This window comes from Leuciscus leuciscus (assembly GCF_965113295.1).
Source record: "Leuciscus leuciscus genome assembly, chromosome: 9".
NCBI classification, from domain to species: Eukaryota; Metazoa; Chordata; class Actinopteri; order Cypriniformes; family Leuciscidae; genus Leuciscus; species Leuciscus leuciscus.
In genome coordinates this window covers 45,189,646-45,209,609 of record NC_138733.1, presented here as the reverse complement: position 1 = coordinate 45,209,609, position 19,964 = coordinate 45,189,646, and the positions used below count along the sequence as shown (strand labels likewise).

The 19,964-nt window shown below is 47.4% G+C and overlaps 1 protein-coding gene across 1 annotated transcript in view; it reads left to right on the top strand.

The window, feature by feature from the left end:
- Positions 1-19,964, top strand: part of pcsk7 (proprotein convertase subtilisin/kexin type 7) — a 31,840-nt gene that overhangs the window by 2,637 nt on the left and 9,239 nt on the right. The window contains exons 2-8 of the mRNA XM_082179172.1: positions 156-572; positions 1,115-1,249; positions 5,493-5,658; positions 5,865-5,955; positions 8,589-8,643; positions 9,394-9,532; positions 9,615-9,715. Coding sequence (XP_082035298.1) covers positions 177-572; positions 1,115-1,249; positions 5,493-5,658; positions 5,865-5,955; positions 8,589-8,643; positions 9,394-9,532; positions 9,615-9,715 — 1,083 coding nt within the window. The 5' untranslated portion in view covers positions 156-176. The remainder of the gene's footprint in view (positions 1-155; positions 573-1,114; positions 1,250-5,492; positions 5,659-5,864; positions 5,956-8,588; positions 8,644-9,393; positions 9,533-9,614; positions 9,716-19,964) is intronic.

The following is a 19,964-nucleotide window of genomic DNA, read 5'->3' as shown; positions in this document are numbered from 1 at the left end:
GAGATCGGCCTTTGTTCTGTATTCCACAGCATTGAGGACCTCCAGCTATTTCAGTGTGGATACTCAGAATCTCATGCTTGCGTCTGGTTAGTGTTAATGCAAGTGTATCCTCCTCTATACTCTGCTGATGTGTGTGTGTGTGTGTGTGTCCGCAGCTCCTCTGATGTGTGTGTGTCATGGCTCCGCCTGGTCAGAAGCGTATCCTCCTCCTCTCTCCTCTGCTGCTCCTCTCACTCGCCCCACTGCTCAGCCGCTGCTCCTCCTCCTGTGGGCCGGGACGCTCCTGGGCGGTGCGGCTCAGGTCCGGCTCGGCTCCGGCGGGAGACTCCCTGCACCAGCTGGCCCAGAGCGTGGCCCAGGAGGCGGGTCTGCAGAACCGGGGGCAGATCGGGCAGCTGGAGGGGCACTACCTGCTCTGCCAGGGGCCTGAGGACCGTGTGGACCCCGGGTCGACCGCGGCGGCTCTGGACCAGAACCCTCATGTGCTCTGGCACTCGCAGGAACAGCTGCTCCGGCGCTCCAAGAGGAGTCTGGCCTTCAACGACCCCAGATACCCCAGCCAGTGGCACCTGGTGAGTAACACATAACACACACATCACGGGTTACAGCGTCTAGGGCTCTCGCTTATTTCAGTAATCGAGTATTCTGCTGATTATTGAAACACAAGCTGCTTCCGACTCTCTGTGTTCCCAAACGCACATTATTGGAAACCTAAACAAACAGCGCATGCAGAGACTGAGTGTGTGTGTGTGAGCAGTGTTTACTGTGAACGAGCTGATACTTTTAATATGTAATCTGCACGCATGTAAATAATTAAATCCTCGTGCTTCTCTGTGAAAAAACACACAAAAAAAACTGAACTGAATCACAGCCTTTGTGATTCCACAGTAGCACTATGCTATATTATGATTGTAAATGCTTTTATATATATATTGCGTAGTCTTAGAGAACGGTGTAATAATGCGGTCGGTGTATTCTCGTCTGTGGAACACGCCACTTCCGGTACTTTACCGGTTACTCGACACAGGTAAATCACAATCGAGGAGTTTTAGTTTTTGGTTTTACAAGAGGAAGTGAGAAGTTCCAGCCCTAATGGTGTCTGATTCTCTGTCAGCACAACGATGTGAAGGACGGGATGGACATCAACGTGACGGGCGTCTGGGAGCGCAACATCACCGGCGCCGGGGTCACGGTGGTCGTGGTGGACGACGGGGTTCAGCACACCTTGGAAGATATCCAGCCCAATTATGTAAGTCGATCGACATTTATTTTCTCGTGAGTGTTTTCTTCTTTTTATTTATATATATATATACATTAGCGTTGCCACCCGTCCCGGTTTTCCAGGAATTGTTCTCTTTTTTGAGCGACAGTCCCGAAAAATTTATATTCTTTCCCGGGACACGAATTGTCCCGTTTTTTTTGTGAAAATGTGAAAATAAAGTAGAATTTCCTGGTTTCAAATTAAACCGTTTCCTTCTACTGTTACTGTGTTTTCTTCATGGTTGTGTACATCCAATCCTGTGTCTGTAAACGGGTAAAACAGTGGATTGGCCAATGCAGGCGTTTACTTTTATTTGATTGGAAGCTCAACTTGTCGCCTATCGCCTAGCAACTGCCTGTCGGTCGCACGCATCCACACACATCCACACACATCCAGGATGAAACAGTGTGAGTTCAGTTCCTCGCTAGCTTTCTATTTACTCAGTTTTGTGAAATGGGGGGAGAGACGGAGGAGGAGGATAACACAACAAAATCGGATGAGCCAACAGTGTCAAAGAAAAAACGATTTACAACGCCTCATTCGCCCCGCAGGACCTCCAGACGCGCGCAAACGCGTCTTTGCATTGACTTAACATTGAAATCACTCGCGCCAGACGCTCTATTCGCGTTTGGTGTGAACGCACCATTCCAACTCAGACTGGGCGAAAAGAGAAAACTTTTCTGAATGGGTAAGGAGACACCCCCCACCCCCCACCCCCACAAAAAAAAAAAAAAAAAAATTTCATCGGAGTGTCCCGGTTTTTCACAAATCAATGGTGGCAACCCTAATATACATACATACACGATATGTAAGAGATAATCCTCTGCTATTTACTTCCCTGCCATGTCATGATAAAGAAGAATAAACAATCATACTTTATTATTAAAATGTGTATTTATATCAGGGCCTGACTTTCAGTGCAGGATTAATATAAATCGTTCCCGTAAGCCTCACTTTTATAATGCTAGAACTTCCCAATCAGATTTATTCGCTTCATTTTTAAACTAATTAGGAAACTAATGCACAGATGTGAACAAATGAAAGTTAGCATGTGACGCCAGACGAGGAGAGGTGGACCTGAACGCACTAACAGAACGAAGAGGGTAATCCAAACACTGAGAAACACGTGACTGCTGCGCGCACACACACACACACACACACACACACACACACACACACACACACACACACACACACACACACACACACACACACACACACACACACACTCCAGACGAAGATCCTCCTACCAAGCCAGACGCTACTATCACTGTGATTCAACTCTTAGGATTCAGTATTTTTCTGCTGACTTTAATGAAAAGGTCTTTAATGAAGTAAGACCAGGGGCCTCATTTATAAACGTTGCGTACGCACAAAAGAAGGCATACACCGCTCTCTACGCAATAATTGGTATTTATAAAAAGCAAACTTGATGGGAAAATGTGCGGTCCTTCACGCAAGCTCTGACCCAGGCGTACGCACACAAACAGGTGAAATGAGAAATGGCGACACCGTCGGCAGAGGGAAGAAACACGTGAAAGTGTGTGAAACTGTAGATCGTTGTGTAAAAGAAATGGCAATACTGCCTCTCATAAATAACATGAAGACTTCACAAAGCAAGTCTTACAATTAACAGCCTACACAAACACCCGTTTGATTGATCTGCAGTGTAAAACAAACAAAATCAAACGAAGATTACAACAGAAATGCAAATTAACACACATTTGCAAAAAGATATAAATAAATATGTTCTGCAATAATATTAGCATGTTATGCAATTCATCCTCATAACAAATCTGTAGCTTGTCAGATGCAATCAAATGGATGGTAATAAAATGCCATGATGCCATTACAATGCGTAATGACGCACAATGGCTGATCATGCGCTTCACGCTTGCGCGTGAGTGAAGTTACGTTTCTTTGTTTTCCTCTCTGTGTTTGCCATGATTTCGCAATCTATGAATATTAACTTGTGGGCGTTTCACGGTCTATTTATGGGCAACTATGGGCGTGACATGAAGCCGCAAAAGCTGCGCTACATTTAGAATTGATTGTGATTTATTAAGGGAAAACTGCGTAGGATGTGCGTGCGCACGGTTTTATAAATCCGAATATTTCTGTGCGTACGCACGTCCTATTTTTCATCCGTACGCCACTTCTGACGCAAATCCTACACAAAGTTTTATAAATGAGGCCCCAGATCTAGTTATAGATAAAATATAAAAACCTATTTTAATGGTTATAACCCTTTCTCACCATGAATATAGCCCGTGTTAAACTATAAACAAACAACCCTAACTGGAATGAAAACACAGGCTTAAACAGACAGAGGAAATGGATAAGTAACAAGACAGAGGTGAACTGAATGGCAGATGATTAGAAATTACAGCAGCCTAATAAAGCACAGGAACCACAGCCCTGCAAAGAAGAACAAGCTGAACGTCTGGAGGAACAGAAACTGTGAGCCTGTGTTTCTCTAGTTCAGCTAGAACTAGCGCAGTCTTCTGGACCATCAGTCTTCTGGACGCTCGGCCTTCTGGACGCTCGGCCTTCTGGACGCTCGGCCTTCTGGACGCTCGGCCTTCTGGACGCTCGGTCTTCTGGACGCTCGGCCTTCTGGACGCTCGGTCTTCTGGACCATCAGTTTTCTGGACGCTCGGCCTTCTGGACGCTCGGCCTTCTGGACGCTCGGCCTTCTGGACGCTCGGCCTTCTGGACGCTCGGTCTTCTGGACGCTCGGTCTTCTGGACCATCAGTCTTCTGGACGCTCGGCCTTCTGGACGCTCGGCCTTCTGGACGCTCGGCCTTCTCTGGACGCTCGGTCTTCTGGACGCTCGGTCTTCTGGACCATCAGTCTTCTGGACGCTCGGCCTTCTGGACGCTCGGTCTTCTGGACGCTCGGTCTTCTGGACGCTCGGTCTTCTGGACGCTCGGCCTTCTGGACGCTCGGTCTTCTGGACGCTCGGTCTTCTGGACCATCGGTCTTCTGGACGCTCGGCCTTCTGGACGCTCGGTCTTCTGGACGCTCGGTCTTCTGGACGCTCGGCCTTCTGGACGCTCGGCCTTCTGGACGCTCGGCCTTCTGGACGCTCGGCCTTCTGGACGCTCGGCCTTCTGGACGCTCGGCCTTCTGGACCATCGGTCTTCTGGACGCGAGTTCAGGCGATAGAAGCCATTATAACCCGTGTTACTGTCAGTCCAGTGTAGACATGGGCTTTGTGGTGCTGTTGATCAGTGAAGCATATCACAATAAGAGAGAAAAGCAACAACAAACAATATTTAAACATTTCAGTGCTTTTGTGTATGAATATAAGCAGTGAGCTGTCGTACGTGAGTCACAGTAGTGATCCGTCCGCTGAAGAAATGCGGTTCAATGAGGATCTTCTGTGATTTCAGCTCGAAGGCGGAGCCTCCGAGCCACGCCCTCTTATGACATCACCGTCATGAGCCAATGGGTATTTGAAGGTGTTTACCAGCCAGAGCGTCTGTTTTGTGGAGCTGAGCTCCTGAAACTAACTCCGGCTCTGAGACTGTTAAAAGCTTGATGGCATGGAGAGCAGGTGCGCTGGCTGATGAAGTGGACAGAAGATCCCCTGCTGACACAGTCAGTCTCTATGCTGTGGGGAATCTGCATAATCACTGCTCATCGGATGTGAAAGAGCGGGAGGATCAACAGCAGCGAGTCCTGTTCTCCTGCGATTCGGCGTCCTTCAGCAGTTTGCAGAAGTAAACAAAGGTTGTGTCTCAGTCAGCTTCTAGCTCGTGAAGCAGCAGTTCACCAAGGGCTTACAAAGGGATAGTTCACCCAAACATTATAATTGTCATTAATTAGCCTACTCTCCCAGATGTCCTTCCAAACCCGTAGACCTTCCTTTATCTTTAAAAACACAAATTAAGATATTCTTGATGAAATATGAGAGCTTTCTGTCCCTCCATTGACTGTTACACAACTGCCACTGAAGCCCCAGAACGCTAGTAAAGACATCATTAAAGTAATCATGTGTCACACAATGAATCTGAGAAGTCTCTGGAAGCTGCAATCCATGCTTTCATTACGCCTTGACTGGGTTATTGCACCTCCATCTACCATGGTATATCTAAGACTCAGATTTCTCATTTACAAGACAAGTAGTTCAAAATTAAGGGTTTTCTGTGATAAGTGGCCCAGATGTTGCCGACAGAACATGAGATGTATTGACCCTGAATGTGAGATTTGTTTCATGTGTTTTAGAGTCCCGAGGGAAGTTACGACCTGAACTCGGACGACCCCGACCCCATGCCTCATCCCGACGGACACAGTGACAACCATCACGGCACGCGCTGTGCCGGAGAGATCGCCGCGGTGTCCAACAACAGCTACTGCGCTGTGGGAGTGGCGTACGGGGGACGAGTGGCAGGTGTGGCTCACTCACCTTAATCCAAGAGTTAATACTTACTTAGTACTTACTTAGCCTAGTACACTCTTTAGGACACTTGATTGAATGTAGGTCGATTGGAATGTTCACGATGTTGCTTAATTTCAGTAGTATGTCAGTGATATTCTCTCCATTGCCCAGCCCTGCTGTCATGCTTGACTACAGGTGTGTGTGTGTGTGTGTCTCAGGCATCCGGGTTCTGGACGGACCCCTCACTGACAGCATGGAGGCGGTGGCTTTTAACAAGCACTACCAGGTCAATCACATCTACAGCTGCAGGTGTGTTTCTGTGCCCAGATCAATCAGCAATGATACACTTTTAAGCACTGATACGCTACTTATTTGCTGTAGTTGAGAGCTCTTGATGGTCAAAACTGTCAGTCCTACACTGGCTATAATGTTCATTTTTCTAGGCAGATAAAAAATAAACAAGATAAAGCTTTAAAACTAGCTTCAATTTGTTAGTGAAGTACATTAGTTAACATTAACTAACAGTGAGCAATATTTCTACAGGAATTATTCATCTTAATGTCAATTTCAACACTTGCAATGTAATGTCAGCATTAATGAACGTGTCTTTTGAGATATTGTCCAGCCAGTTTGCCTGTTAGGCCCCTGAGACTGTGACTCGAGGGACATCAGCTCTGTAGCAACCTAATGTTACTATTTGAAGTACATAGGTCTTCTGTTCCCTTTCGAATGGGAACTTGCACTGTGTCGATGCCGCTTTTGGGGAACTGCTCCGCGTGAACCGCTTATCCAATCACGGCGATCGTTATTGGCCGGCGACAGAATCAAACAGATCTCGGTCCCCATTGACTACCATAGTATATATTTTTGCTTACTATGGAAGTCAATGGGGACCGAGATCTGTTTGATTAAAACATTCTTTCAAATATCTTCCTTTGTGTTCAGCAGAACAAAGAAACTCATACAGGTTTGGAACAACTTGAGGGTGAGTAAATGATGACAGAATTTTCATTTTTGGGTGAACTATCCCTTTAAGCTGCCGGATGAGGATGTGTTGTCACTAATGTCCTCTGATCTGACAGCGAGTGCTCTGCTGGACAGCTCAATAAAGCAGGAGATGGCTGATGAGGGTGAAGAGGGTTTACAACCCGAACCCTCACAGCCACCCTGCCCCGCGTATGATGAGTTGTGAGTGTTATGTAACGCACTTCAGCGAGGCTTTAGCTCGTGGCAGACTTGACAAACGGTTTCTTTCCAGCCATAACGCTGCTTGATCTATACAATGAGATCGAAAAGGCATGGAAGAACCCGTGTTCAGCGTGCATTCATCGCCATCAGAGAGAGAACTACGCTGATGCTGAGGGGATACGCGAACATGAGTATGTGGCGATGTCCGGATTGATGAGATGTTCGCGAACTATCTCACGGCTGGAGAGGCACCGGCACTGAGTGCTCCGGCCCTGCCTTCTGAGCCACTAAAAATTACATTGTGAGTATGTAAGCGGTGGCGGGTCTGGCTAGTGCTGCCTTGCACACAATGGCTGTGTTGCGGAGAGGCTGGTTTACCTTGGCTGACATCAGGGAGAAAGAAAAAGCCTTTCTTCTCATTGTTGCACCAGTGTCGCCTCTGAGCTGAATCGGCACCTCCGTCAAGACGGTGATGGGAAAGTTCCCATAGAGGCGAAGGCACGCTCTGCTGCATTTAAATCTAGCATAACACTGCGGTCCGAATCCACGCTCAGACAGCCAGGGGGTCCTGACCCATCCCGGTTCGAGGATCGGAGACAGGGCCAGAGGTCCAGAGGCGCTTCTCGCGCTCCTTCTCCTCCTAGGAGCAGGTCACAGAGAAGGTGAGAGGATTTGAGAGAGGTGATCCAGCTTAAACGCTCTGAGAAACATCAGTGAAGGACCCTCTTCCTCTGAGGATGAATAACAACCTATCCTCTCTTCTCCTATCTTCTCTCGAGAGGCCTGCCTTTTGCATTCGGTGTAAATGCTAGTGGTGTTACAGGGTAGATAGCAGCACAGGTAGAAGGCTACCTTCAAAAAGCCTCCCATGCCGATATCTCATGGGCGTTGTCAGGCCTTTCTCTCTAGAAAGGAAGAAGCAGTGTGCTCAGCCCTCCGAGCGGACTATAGTAGCTAGTTTATCCAGCAAGGCCTAAATAGGGGTTTTCCTCTGATCCCCTTGAAGATAAGTCATGAGGTTGAATGTCATTGGCCTCTTGCTGAGGCCTCCATTCCCTTGGGTTTAGTAGAGAATATAAAACCTGTCTTGTAAAAAATACAAGATAATAGGACTTGACCCTGATACATTCCTCAGGGTCAGCTGATAGTACTCCATTAGGGTCATTATTTAGAGTACTTTGCTACTCATAGCTCTTATGTTATCACCCTTCACCACCCAGGCTCAGGTAGAGACAGATCAGTTACTCCGTCCCACTTGGGATGGTTGAGTACGCTCCCTTAGAGCCGAAGCACTGACGCCCGTGACTGTCGAAGCTGTTGGCCTTACAGTAGGCCTCCTCGAGGAAGATGACATGTTCTCTAGGCGCCCCTTATGTACTGCCGGCTCACACTAGTAGTGACGTCATAGGCTGTTGCCGGCCAATACGATTGCCATGATTAGGCACCAATGAATGTGTTCATAATTGGGTGAACATTTTGTGTTAATAATTCCTTTATTTTATTTATTTTGTAAATGACAGCTTTCATGATAAATAATAATATAATGATCATTTTTATAGTATGTTTCACTTTTAGTTCCATGATGCAAACATTAACATTAGTCAATGCATATCAACTAATAATAAACTGTACTTTTTTCACAGCATTTATTAATCTTAGTTAATATTGATTCATAAATATGTTAGTTCGTAAACCATGAACGTATGCAACGTTTCCACTGAGAATGGTCACCTGACATGTTGTTTGTCTTGTAGCTGGGGACCGGATGATGATGGTCGTACGGTTGATGGACCTCATCCCTTAGGCAAGGTCAGTCTGAATATGCATCTCATCAGTGTAATGCAGTTTATGAAGGAGATTCATGAAGCCTTCACCATATGAGCGGTTCTCTGTACTTTCACCAACACACAGTGGTGGCGCTTCGGCCATAGCTTTAACAGATCAATAAAGCGACCAGAGTTCAGCCAGCGATGGTTTAGAAGCACAATTAAAGTCATCGCTCATTAGTCCATGTTTTAGTGTGATTTTGAGGAGTAATGCAGTCCCTGGTCTCTCCCACAGGCGGCGCTACAGCACAGTGTGATCGTTATAGTGTGTTATAGTGTGATCTTGAGGAGTAATGCAGTCCCTGGTCTCTCCCACAGGCGGCGCTACAGCACGGCGTGATCGTTATAGTGTGTTATAGTGTGATCTTGAGGAGTAATGCAGTCCCTGGTCTCTCCCACAGGCGGCGCTACAGCACAGTGTGATCGTTATAGTGTGTTATAATGTGATCTTGAGGAGTAATGCAGTCCCTGGTCTCTCCCACAGGCGGCGCTACGGCACGGCGTGATCGTTATAGTGTGTTATAGTGTGATCTTGAGGAGTAATGCAGTCCCTGGTCTCTCCCACAGGCGGCGCTACAGCACGGCGTGATCGTTATAGTGTGTTATAATGTGATCTTGAGGAGTAATGCAGTCCCTGGTCTCTCCCACAGGCGGCGCTACGGCACGGCGTGATCGTTATAGTGTGTTATAGTGTGATCTTGAGGAGTAATGCAGTCCCTGGTCTCTCCCACAGGCGGCGCTACAGCACGGCGTGATCGCGGGCAGGAAAGGTTTCGGCAGCATCTTCGTTGTGGCCAGTGGCAACGGAGGACAGTATGACGACAACTGCAACTACGACGGCTATGCTAACTCCATCTACACCGTGACCATCGGTACAGTTCTGTCTGCTCCGTCACGAGTGTGTAGCCCTGTCTGCTTCAGATGTGTATCAGTGTCAGTGATGTGTGCTTGCAGGAGCGGTGGATGAGAACGGCAGAAAGCCGTTTTACGCTGAGGAGTGCGCCTCTATGCTAGCAGTGACCTTCAGCAGTGGAAGCAGACAACTGCGCAGCATCGTAAGCATTAGCAGCCGGCTAAAGTCTGCTCTATCACAGTGTGAATGGGACGTAGGTGTTGGGTGAAGGAAAGAAGATGATCAAGTTTAGATATTTTGATTCAGAGTTACACGTTTAAAAAACAAACAAATAAATAAAATAAAGATATACAGTAGCCAACAGTAGTTCATCAAAGTTGTCCTAAGACAAGAATGGGTATTGTTCAAAATTCATGGATTACTTTGATGATCCACTTCAAATGTTGACTACTGTACATTAGAGCTGCACGATTAATCGGTACAAGATGTTGATCTCGATGCAAACACACCCATGATCTTATTCCTAGATGACAGTGATTCGGCTCTGGCCGTTTAAGCCTTTGACGAGTGCGATCACGGTGAACATCTTCTGATCCAGAGGAAGCCGTCGTCACGAACCGCTTCAGTGTTTCAACACACAGTTTCATTATTTTTGTCTTACAATCATTCACATCATAGAGTAAATCAACATCTGAAAGTAACTTGAAAAGATTGTATCAATTACAATGGTCCACCAGTAGGTGGCGACAGAAGTGTTAAAGAATGTATTTCTCATTCAACATTCAACAGATTCGTTCAAAAACACTGATTCATCCAATATATGAAACAAGTGAAGTCTTTATGAGTGAGTCCATGAATCGGTCAATCAAACCAAGCTTTTATTTATTTTTATTTTTTTAAATAGACGCAGCAATTAACATGTTGTCAGAACCTCTAGTAAATTACATGTTATTTTGTTTAGTTCTCTATTCAGAATCACGGTAGAATCAGTTTATCCCAGTTTATCCAGAATCGTGCAGCTCATGGATGAAGCCGATCTATAGCATTGCATTTTAATTTTACGCTGGCTTTAACCAAACACACTATTACAATGTAAAACGTACTCGGTTACCTAACGTAACCTCTGTTCTCTCTAGAGAGGGAACGAGTATTGCGTAAGTTTAGCTTACGCTACGGGTAAAGTCATCTTTTCTCGAGATATGAAGCAAAAAATTATCCTTAATTTTTATATCTTGTCAACGCAGTGCGGCAGCAAGCAGACCTAGAGCAGGCAATCTAGCGTGCTCATAGGCTGCTCTGCGGCAACTGCAGCAGCCTATCACTGAGCCCTTGGCGTGACGTCACGCCAAATGAGCGCGAGCAGCGCGCCTACGCGTCACGGCCCGAGGCGGGGCGTGGCAGAGGGTATAAATATGGGCTGAGAGGCTGCTTTCACTGGTTTTTGTCGCAGAAGCGAGTGAGCTCGTGGCGCGAGCACGGCGGGTTACGCAATACTCGTTCCCTCTCTAGAGAGAACAGAGGTTACGTTAGGTAACCGAGTACGTTCTCTTACGAGAGGTTCTCTCGTATTGCGTAAGTTTAGCTTACGCTACGGGAACTCCCTTGTCAACGCCGTGCGCGCCCGGCATCCACTGAATGAGTCCCAGGGAAGCCCGGGGAACACGAGAGTGTGAGCCAGGCGGCCAATGATATGGCTAGCGCAAGTACATAAGCACATAGTAGGGGGAACAGAACGGCGCGGCCGGTCTGACTAACCAACCCTTATATTGTACAGCTCAACCAGGAGGGCTAAATCAAACAGCAGTAGCCCGCGCACAGAAGTGGGCCGGCCTACGCGAGATTTAGACTGATAAAAGTTTAGCCTGCAGGGCGGGAACTTCTAGATTGTAAAATCTAACAAATGTAGACGGGGAGGCCCAGCCCGCCGCCGTACAAATGTCATGAATAGAAATTCCGCTAGTCCAAGCCCATGACGAGGCCATGCCTCTAGTAGAGTGGGCTCTGATGCCCAAAGGGCATTGCAGGTCTTTAGACGCATAAGCAGCTGCAATAGCGTCCACTATCCATCTGGACAGAGTGTGTTTCGAGGCGGCGAGACCCTTGGTGCGCCCACCAAACGAAACGAAAAGCTGCTCCGAGCGCCTCATGGCGGCGGAGCGCGTAATGTAATTTCTCAGCGCTCTGACAGGGCAAAGGAGATTACTGTCAACTTCGCTGCCGGTAGCCGGCAAAGCTGAGAGAGAAATGACCTGTGCTCTGAAGGGTGTGCCCAACACTTTGGGGACATAACCGTGTCTCGGTTTGAGAATGACTTTAGAGTCATTAGGTCCGAACTCGAGACATGCCGCGTTAACTGATAACGCATGCAGGTCACCCACACGTTTGACTGAAGATAGGGCTATCAGAAAAACGGTTTTGAGCGTGAGGTATTTCATATCCACAGTTTCCATGGGTTCAAAGGGATGCGCTTTCATGGCCTCTAAGACCAGGGAAAGATCCCAAATAGGAACCGAGGGGGGTCGCGGGGGGTTCATCCTCCTAGCTCCTCTAAGGAAGCGGATAATGAACTCATTCCTCCCTAATGCGCGGCCCAGCGCCGAGTCGGAAAAAGCTGATATGGCCGCAACATATACTTTGAGCGTGGAGGGGGACCTGCCCATGTCCAACAGCTCTTGGAGGAAACAAAGCACACGCGACACCTCACATGTTTGTGGATCCAGCCCTTGGGCGGTGCACCATTTATTAAACACAGACCATTTAGATGTGTAGAGCCGTCTCGTAGAGGGAGCTCTAGACTGTGTGATCGTGTTCACAACCCCTGTTGGCAAGTCAACGGGTATCCGTTGACTATCCATACATGCAGAGACAACGCTCTGGATGAGGATGCCAGATCGAGCCGCGGGCTTGAGAGAGAAGGTCTCTTCTCACCGGTATCGGCCAGGGGGGTGTGTCCGCCAGCCGTATTAGATCTGGGAACCACGTTTGATTCTCCCAATACGGGGCTATGAGGAGCACCGTGTGGCGCGCTTCCCTGATTCTCCCGATGACTTGTGGCAGCAGAGAGACAGGGGGAAAAGCGTAAAGCGGGCCGCTGGTCCAGGTTTGGGCCAGCGCGTCCTCGCTCTTGGAAAAGAACCGTGGGCAGTGCGCGTTGTCTTTTGACGCAAAGAGGTCGACTTCCGCTCTGCCGAAACGGCGCCACAGTGACTGGACTGTTTGGGGATGCAAAGACCACTCCCCCAGGGGAACATTGTCCCTGGACAGTCTGTCTGGACCCTCGTTCAGGAGACCCGGCACATGCGCGGCTCTCAGCGAGCGCAGTGAGTGCTGAGCCCACCCAAGGAGGCGTTCCGCCAGGGCGCAGAGTGTTTTGGATCTGACACCGCCCTGACGGTTCACATAGGCTACCACTGACATGTTGTCCGTGCGGACTAGTACATGGTGGCCCTATAGGTATGGGAGGAAGTGCTTGAGCGCTTTCTCGACCGCCAGCATCTCTAGACAGTTTATATGAAGGTGACTCTCCTGGTCTGACCAGGGGCCATAGACCGGTCTGCCCTCTAATAGCGCTCCCCAACCTAGGTTGGACGCATCTGTCGAGACAACTTTCCGGTGCGAGACAACTCCCATCGTCACTCCCGTGCGATACCATTCGGCTGCTAGCCAGGGCTGCAGGGCTGAAACACAGCCATGATCCACTCTGACTCGTAAGCGGCCGGCCGTCCAGGCTCGGTGAGGCATTCGCGCTTTCAGCCAGCGTTGAAGCGGGCGCATGCGCAGTAAGCCCAGCTGGAGCACTGCTGCAGCTGAGGCCATATGCCCCAGGACTCGCTGGAATGTCCTCAGCGGAACCTGACTGCCCGTCTGGAAAGACGCGGCGAGATGTCGAATGCGGCGCGCGCGCTGCTCTGACAATCTGGCCGTCATAGCCACCGAGTCCAGTTCTATTCCGAGAAAGGAAGTCGACTGGCGGGGCAGTAATGAGCTCTTGGTCCAGTTGACCGAGAGACCCAAGCATTCCAGATGGCTGAGAAGCGCTGTTCTGTGTGACAAAAGCTCTGCCTCTGACTGCGCGAGGACTAGCCAGTCGTCCAGATAATTCAGTATCCGCATTCCTTGTCTCCTCAGGGGAGAGAGAGCCGCGTCCATGCACTTCGTAATGTACGTGGTGCTAAAGATAGACCGAACGGCAGGACGGTGTACTGATATACCCGACCGTCGAAGGCGAATCTCAAGAATGGCCTGTGACGGGGTATTATCTGAATCTGAAAATATGTGTCCTTTAGATCGAGAGAGATGAACCAGTCTCCCGGGCGAATTTGCGCGAGGATTTGTCTGGTTGTGATCATTTTGAACGGCCGTCTCATGAGAGCTTTGTTCAAATGTCTCAGATCTAAAATAGGTCTCAGCGCTCCGTCCTTCTTGGGTACGAGGAAGTAACGGCTGTAAAGCCCGACTCGCTCAGAGAAGGATAAACCTGTTCTATAGCCCCTTTGCGCAGCAGCTTCGCTATTTCTGCTTGAAGCAGGTGCGCTGCTTCTAAAGTCACTTTTGTCTCCGTCTGCGCTAGAAAGCGCGGGGGGCGACGAGCGAATTGAAGCGAATAGCCGTGTTATATAGTATTCAGCACCCATTCTGACGCGCCCTGAATAGCTTCCCATGCTTTTGCACGCATAGCTAGGGGTCGAATGGTCTCTGGGTTCAGATCGCCGCGCTGAGCGGGATGGGGAACCTGTATCAGAGAGGATGGGGCGGCGACGCGCCGCCAGTGCTCGAACACGGGGGCTGGAAAACAGTGCTGACTGGCTGTACAGCATATGATGGCTCGATCGCTACGGATGGAGCGAGTTTTGCTGCTAAACACCCCTGGCGCGAGAGCGGCGTGGGGGTTGTCATGTCTGAAAGTGGGTGCGCGTGCTCGTGAGCGGGCGCAGAGCTTACACTTATAACACGGCCAGTGTTTGGGAGCTTTGTAACCCGAGGTAACTGAGTGGCAGAGCAAGCAGCGGGTAGTTGTGAGCACAGGGTTGTGGGCACATTTACTACACTTGGTACTCGAGCGTGTGTCCGCTTTATGAGAGTGCGCTCTGAGCGTGTTACCATGGGGATAGTGTTTGTGTGTAGTGGTGAGCACATTTTCTACACTTATGACACCTTCGGCCAGAGCCGGAATGTTTGTGAGCTTTGGAGGATCTGCAACCCGGTGTAACTGTGTAACAGAGCGGGCAGTGGGTAGGTGTGGGCACAGAATTGTGGGCACATTCTCTACGCTTAGCACTCGAGCGGCGCATGCCCGCTATGAGAGTGCGCTCTGTGAGCGTTACCGGGGAGACCGTGTTTGTGTGTAGCAGTGAGCACGTGGGAGTGGGCACATATTCTACACTTATAACACCATTGGCGTTATAGGAAACTGATAGAGCGAATGCTTTGATGGCTCATATGTTTAGACGCTCATAAATACTCAAGCACCATCCTGTGAGCGGGAGGGTGCGAGATGCGGGTTCACTTTCTGTATGTAAGAAAGCTGCCGCGAGCTCGGAGAAGCCAGCAGAAAAAAATATTTATCTGCCGCCAGAGTCGGATTCGAACTCGGGTCTCCAGCACGGAAGCCTAGTGTTCTGCCACTGAGCCACAGGGGCACACATAAGCTCTCAGTTAGCGCGAGCATATCACAGAGCGTCGTGTTTCGTTTCGGCGTTTGTTTGCAGGCGCGCGTGTATTAAACAGGCTCGTTTACTGCAGTATTAGTATTTCCAGCCGCCTGAACTTTAGAGGGGACTGAGAAATATGTCAGGAACGGAGTTTAGTCCGACCTGGGTGGGACTTCCTCTTTTCGCCGGTGCTCGTGACGTCCGCTCTGATATCCTTTGAGAACGGCGCGGTTGCGCGGCTCGGACAAAGGGAGAGAGAGCGGGAAGATGTCATCATGTGCTGTGACATCGTTAGTTTGCAGACGTGCGTGTATGAAAACAGGCTCGTTTACTGCAACATAGATATTTCTAGTCGCCTGTAGCTTAGGAGGGGACTGAGAAATGGAGGTGGCCGGTAGGTGACGCGCACGACCGAGAGGCGGGGTAGCTTTCTTATAACGTAAAGGAAGCCAGCCCGTGACCGCCTACTTCTGACATCCCTTGTGAGCGGCGCGTTTGCGCGGCTCGAACAGAGGGGAAGAGCGCAGGAAGGGCGAGCGTCGTCATGTTTTGTTTTGCGTAGCGTTAGTTTGCAGGCGTGCGTGCATAAAAACAGGCTCGTTACTGCAATATATGTATTTCCAGTCGCCTGAGCTTAGGAGGGGACTGAGAAATATGTCAGGAATGGAGGTTAGTCCGCTAACACTCTACTCTCCTTTAGCCAGTGACGGGGGGGTAGCTTTCTTGTAACGTAAAGGAAGCTATAGCCCGAGACCGTCCGTTTCTGACATCCCTTGTGAGCGGCGCCGTTTGCGCGGCTTGACAGAGGGGTCTGACGTCATCTGCTTCGTCCCCTGAGGCGACGGCAGTGCGGGCAATGGCCGGCCGCTGCGCGTCGGTGAAGGGCGGGGGAGAAGGAGAGAGCGAGGCTCGCGGGAGGGGCTCCGGCGAGCGCTCAGCTGTCATACCCGGCTCGCTGTACGCAGCCGCCCGGGTAGAAGGCCAGGCAGAGAGCGCAAACACAAGGCGGTCTCCGTCGCTGAGCGTGGCTCTGCACGAGCCACAGGATGAGCGAGGCATTTGAAACAACGCCTCGCGCTCTTTTAGATGCAAAGTGTGTCGCGGGGCGAGCACACAACACACACACATAGAGCAAATAAAGGATATATTCGCCGGATAGCGAAGCAGGCAGGGAAAGCTGAAGGCGGCGAAGGCGGCCGGCTTCCTCAGGCAGAATCCTCGGCTTGCAAGGCGCTGGTTTCAACGGCGGCTTCCTCAGAGATCAGCGATGCCAAGAGCTTCGCTGAAGAGACAAAAATCAGTGAAAGCAGCCTCTCAGCCCATATTTATACCCTCTGCCACGCCCCGCCTCGGGCCGTGACGCGTAGGCGCGCTGCTCGCGCTCATTTGGCGTGACGTCACGCCAAGGGCTCAGTGATAGGCTGCTGCAGTTGCCGCAGAGCAGCCTATGAGCACGCTAGATTGCCTGCTCTAGGTCTGCTTGCTGCCGCACTGCGTTGACAAGATATAAAAATTAAGGATAATTTTTTGCTTCATATCTCGAGAAAAGATGACTTTACCCGTAGCGTAAGCTAAACTTACGCAATACGAGAGAACCTCTCGTAAGAGAACTTCAGTTATTTGACACTGGAGCTCACCCAGATCTAGTTAGAGAGGAGTGTGTGTGTGTGTGTGTGTGTGTGTGCGTGTGTTCTCCTGACGTGTGTGTGTGTGTGTGTGTGTGTTCTCCTGACGTGTGTGTGTGTGTGTGTGTGTGTGTGTGTGCGTGTGTTCTCCTGATGCGTGTGTGTGTGTGTGTGTGTGTGTGTGTGTGTGTGCGTGTGTTCTCCTATGGGGTGAGATTTCGGTCACAATTCTGCGCGCGCAAGATCACATTTTGAGCGTGGAAAAGGGCATTTCGCACGCGCGTGAACTGAGTTTTGTGGAGAAATGTTCGTCTCGCAGATAAGAAAATATTGCGAGCGAACGAAAATCTATTTTGCATTTAAAATAAGTATTTGGATGTGCGCGGACGTTCTCTTTCGCGTGTGCAAAGTTTCACTTTCTTGCTCCTTTCATACCAGCCGTGAGCGCTCTCTAAGCGCAGACGGCTCGCTTGCTCAACACAACCCAGCGTTACAATATGCCATAATTCCAGCCAATCAGAGATGAGACTGCTAAATTCTGATTGGCTGGCTTGAAAACCAATCACAAGACTCCCTGCATCACCTACTGCGGAAGAGAACTAGTTTTTTATTTTTTTTGTTTTTTTTATTTAGTCAGTTCAAATACAAAAACATTTCAGTACAATGCAAAAAAAACCCCAAAATGGTTACAAAGTATTGACAATACAGCTCAAAATATTTTACCAAAATAATAATAATAATAATTATTATTATTATTATTATAAAATAAACATAAACATAAGAACAAATACAAAAATATAAGTATAAAATATCAGGGCATTTATATGTATTTGAAAAGCTTTAATATTTGTATTGCTTTTATAAGCTTTTTATTTTGTGATCTCATGTTTGAAAGAGTTTCAAAATATATTGTTAGATCAGTGTTATAGAAGGCAATATACCGTAGGAGGTTTTCTTTTGAGTTATTCTTGTCTTATGAATATAAAATTTCGCCAAAATGATAAAAAGATTAATTATATAATTTTGTTTTTCAGAAAAAAAAGGGTTTTTGAAACAAAGTAAAATGTCATGAGGGTCTAAATCAAGACATCTGTTAAATTTTTTTGTCATATCTATTTTAAAGTCAGTCCAAAAAGAAATTGAACATTTATTTTTATATTGCCCTTTTTCTGTCTTCAAGTGATGTGTTACAAAAAGTGCACTTATCACAAACAGCGTGAATATATCTACTAATGGTTGCATTTACAGGATAGCATCTATGAATAATTTTGTACATTACTTCTTTGACTTTATTAGAAATAATAAACTTATAGGGCATAGTCCAAATGTTGCGCCAAGATATACAATAAGGTTTAAGCCACTTTGATTTACATGGAGGACTGGATCCAACATTAAAGGAGTTTCTTATAAAGTTGTTATTAAAACCTTTATCAAATAAAGAGAGACCATTTACAAAGAGTTGAGGATTTTGTAAAGATGTATTATTGATATCTACATCTGAAAATTTGTTTAATATTAGTATGCCATTAGGAATAGCCTTAATTACTTTGTTAAATTCTTTTTCATTTACAAATAAACCATATTTTGAAATAAAATTAGGGTAGGTGTAAAATTGCCCATTTTTGTCAATTAGTTGGCTAACAATTAAAATGTTGTGTTGGACCCAATTCTCCATGTACAAAGATTTTTTATTATGAATGATATTACTATTGTTCCATATAAAACACCTACTGGGAGAAAAATTGTGTTTGTACAAAAGGGACCAGAAAAATAATGTTTGTCGGAAGAGAACTAGTGCAGTTGAGTAAAGTTGGCAGTAAATTCACAGATTCGATTGTTGTATAACCATCAGGACAGCAGTGATGTGTGAACTGAATTTAGCAACAATACAGTGAATTACAGTAAAGATATGTTTCATAAAAATCATAAAAATTATACATTTACAATTGTATAAAATTTAAAATATATATTTTCCCAAAATAAGTGTTGTAGTATAACCTTCAGGACAGCAGTGATATGTGAACTAAATTAGGCAACAATACAGTGAATTACAGTGAAGTTATTTAATATTTTCATAAAAATTATACATTTACAGTACAATTGTTTATACAATTTAAAATAGGCCTATATATTTTACCAAAATAAGTGTTGTTGTATAACCATCAGGACAGCAGTGATGTGAACTGAATTTGCCAACAATACAGTGAATTACAGTGAAATTATTGAATATTTTTCATAAATAATAATCATAAAGAATATATGCAAAACGATATTTATACAAAATAAGTGTTGTTATAAAAAGAGGTGTAATTTGTGCAGTAACAACGTTTAGCTCACGAGTTATTGACCCGGGAAGTTCGAATCTGTGAATTTACTGCCAACTTTACTCTCAACTGCACTAGTTCTCTGAATCCGCAGTAGGTGATGCAGGGAGTCTTGTGATTGGTTTTCAAGCCAGCCAATCAGAATTTAGCAGTCTCATCTCTGATTGGCTGGAATTATGGCATATTGTAACGCTGGGTTGTGTTGAGCAAGCGAGCCGTCTGCGCTTAGAGAGCGCTCACGGCTGGTATGAAAGGAGCAAGAAAGTGAAACTTTGCACACGCGAAAGAGAACGTCCGCGCACATCCAAATACTTATTTTAAATGCAAAATAGATTTTCGTTCGCTCGCAATATTTTCTTATCTGCGAGACGAACATTTCTCCACAAAACTCAGTTCACGCGCGTGCGAAATGCCCTTTTCCACACTCAAAATGTGATCTTGCGCGCGCAGAATTGTGACCGAAATCTCACCCCATATTCTCCTGATGTGTGTGTGTGTGTGTGTGTGTGTGTGTGTGTTCTCCTGACGTGTGTGTGTGTGTGTGTGTGTTCTCCTGACGTGTGTGTGTGTGTGTGTGTGTGTGTGTGTTCCTGACATATGTGTGTGTGTGTGTGTGTGTGTGTGTGTGTGTGTTCTCCTGACGTGTGTGTGTGTGTGTTCTCCTGACGTGTGTGTGTGTGTTCTCCTGACGTGTGTGTGTGTGTTCTCCTGACGTGTGTGTCCTGTGCCCAGGTGACGTCGGACTGGTCTCTGCAGTGGCACGGGCTGTGTGTGTGTGTGTGTGTGTGTGTGTGTGTGTGTGTGTGTGTGTGTGTGTGTGTGTGTGTGTGTGTGTGTGTGTGTGTGTGTGT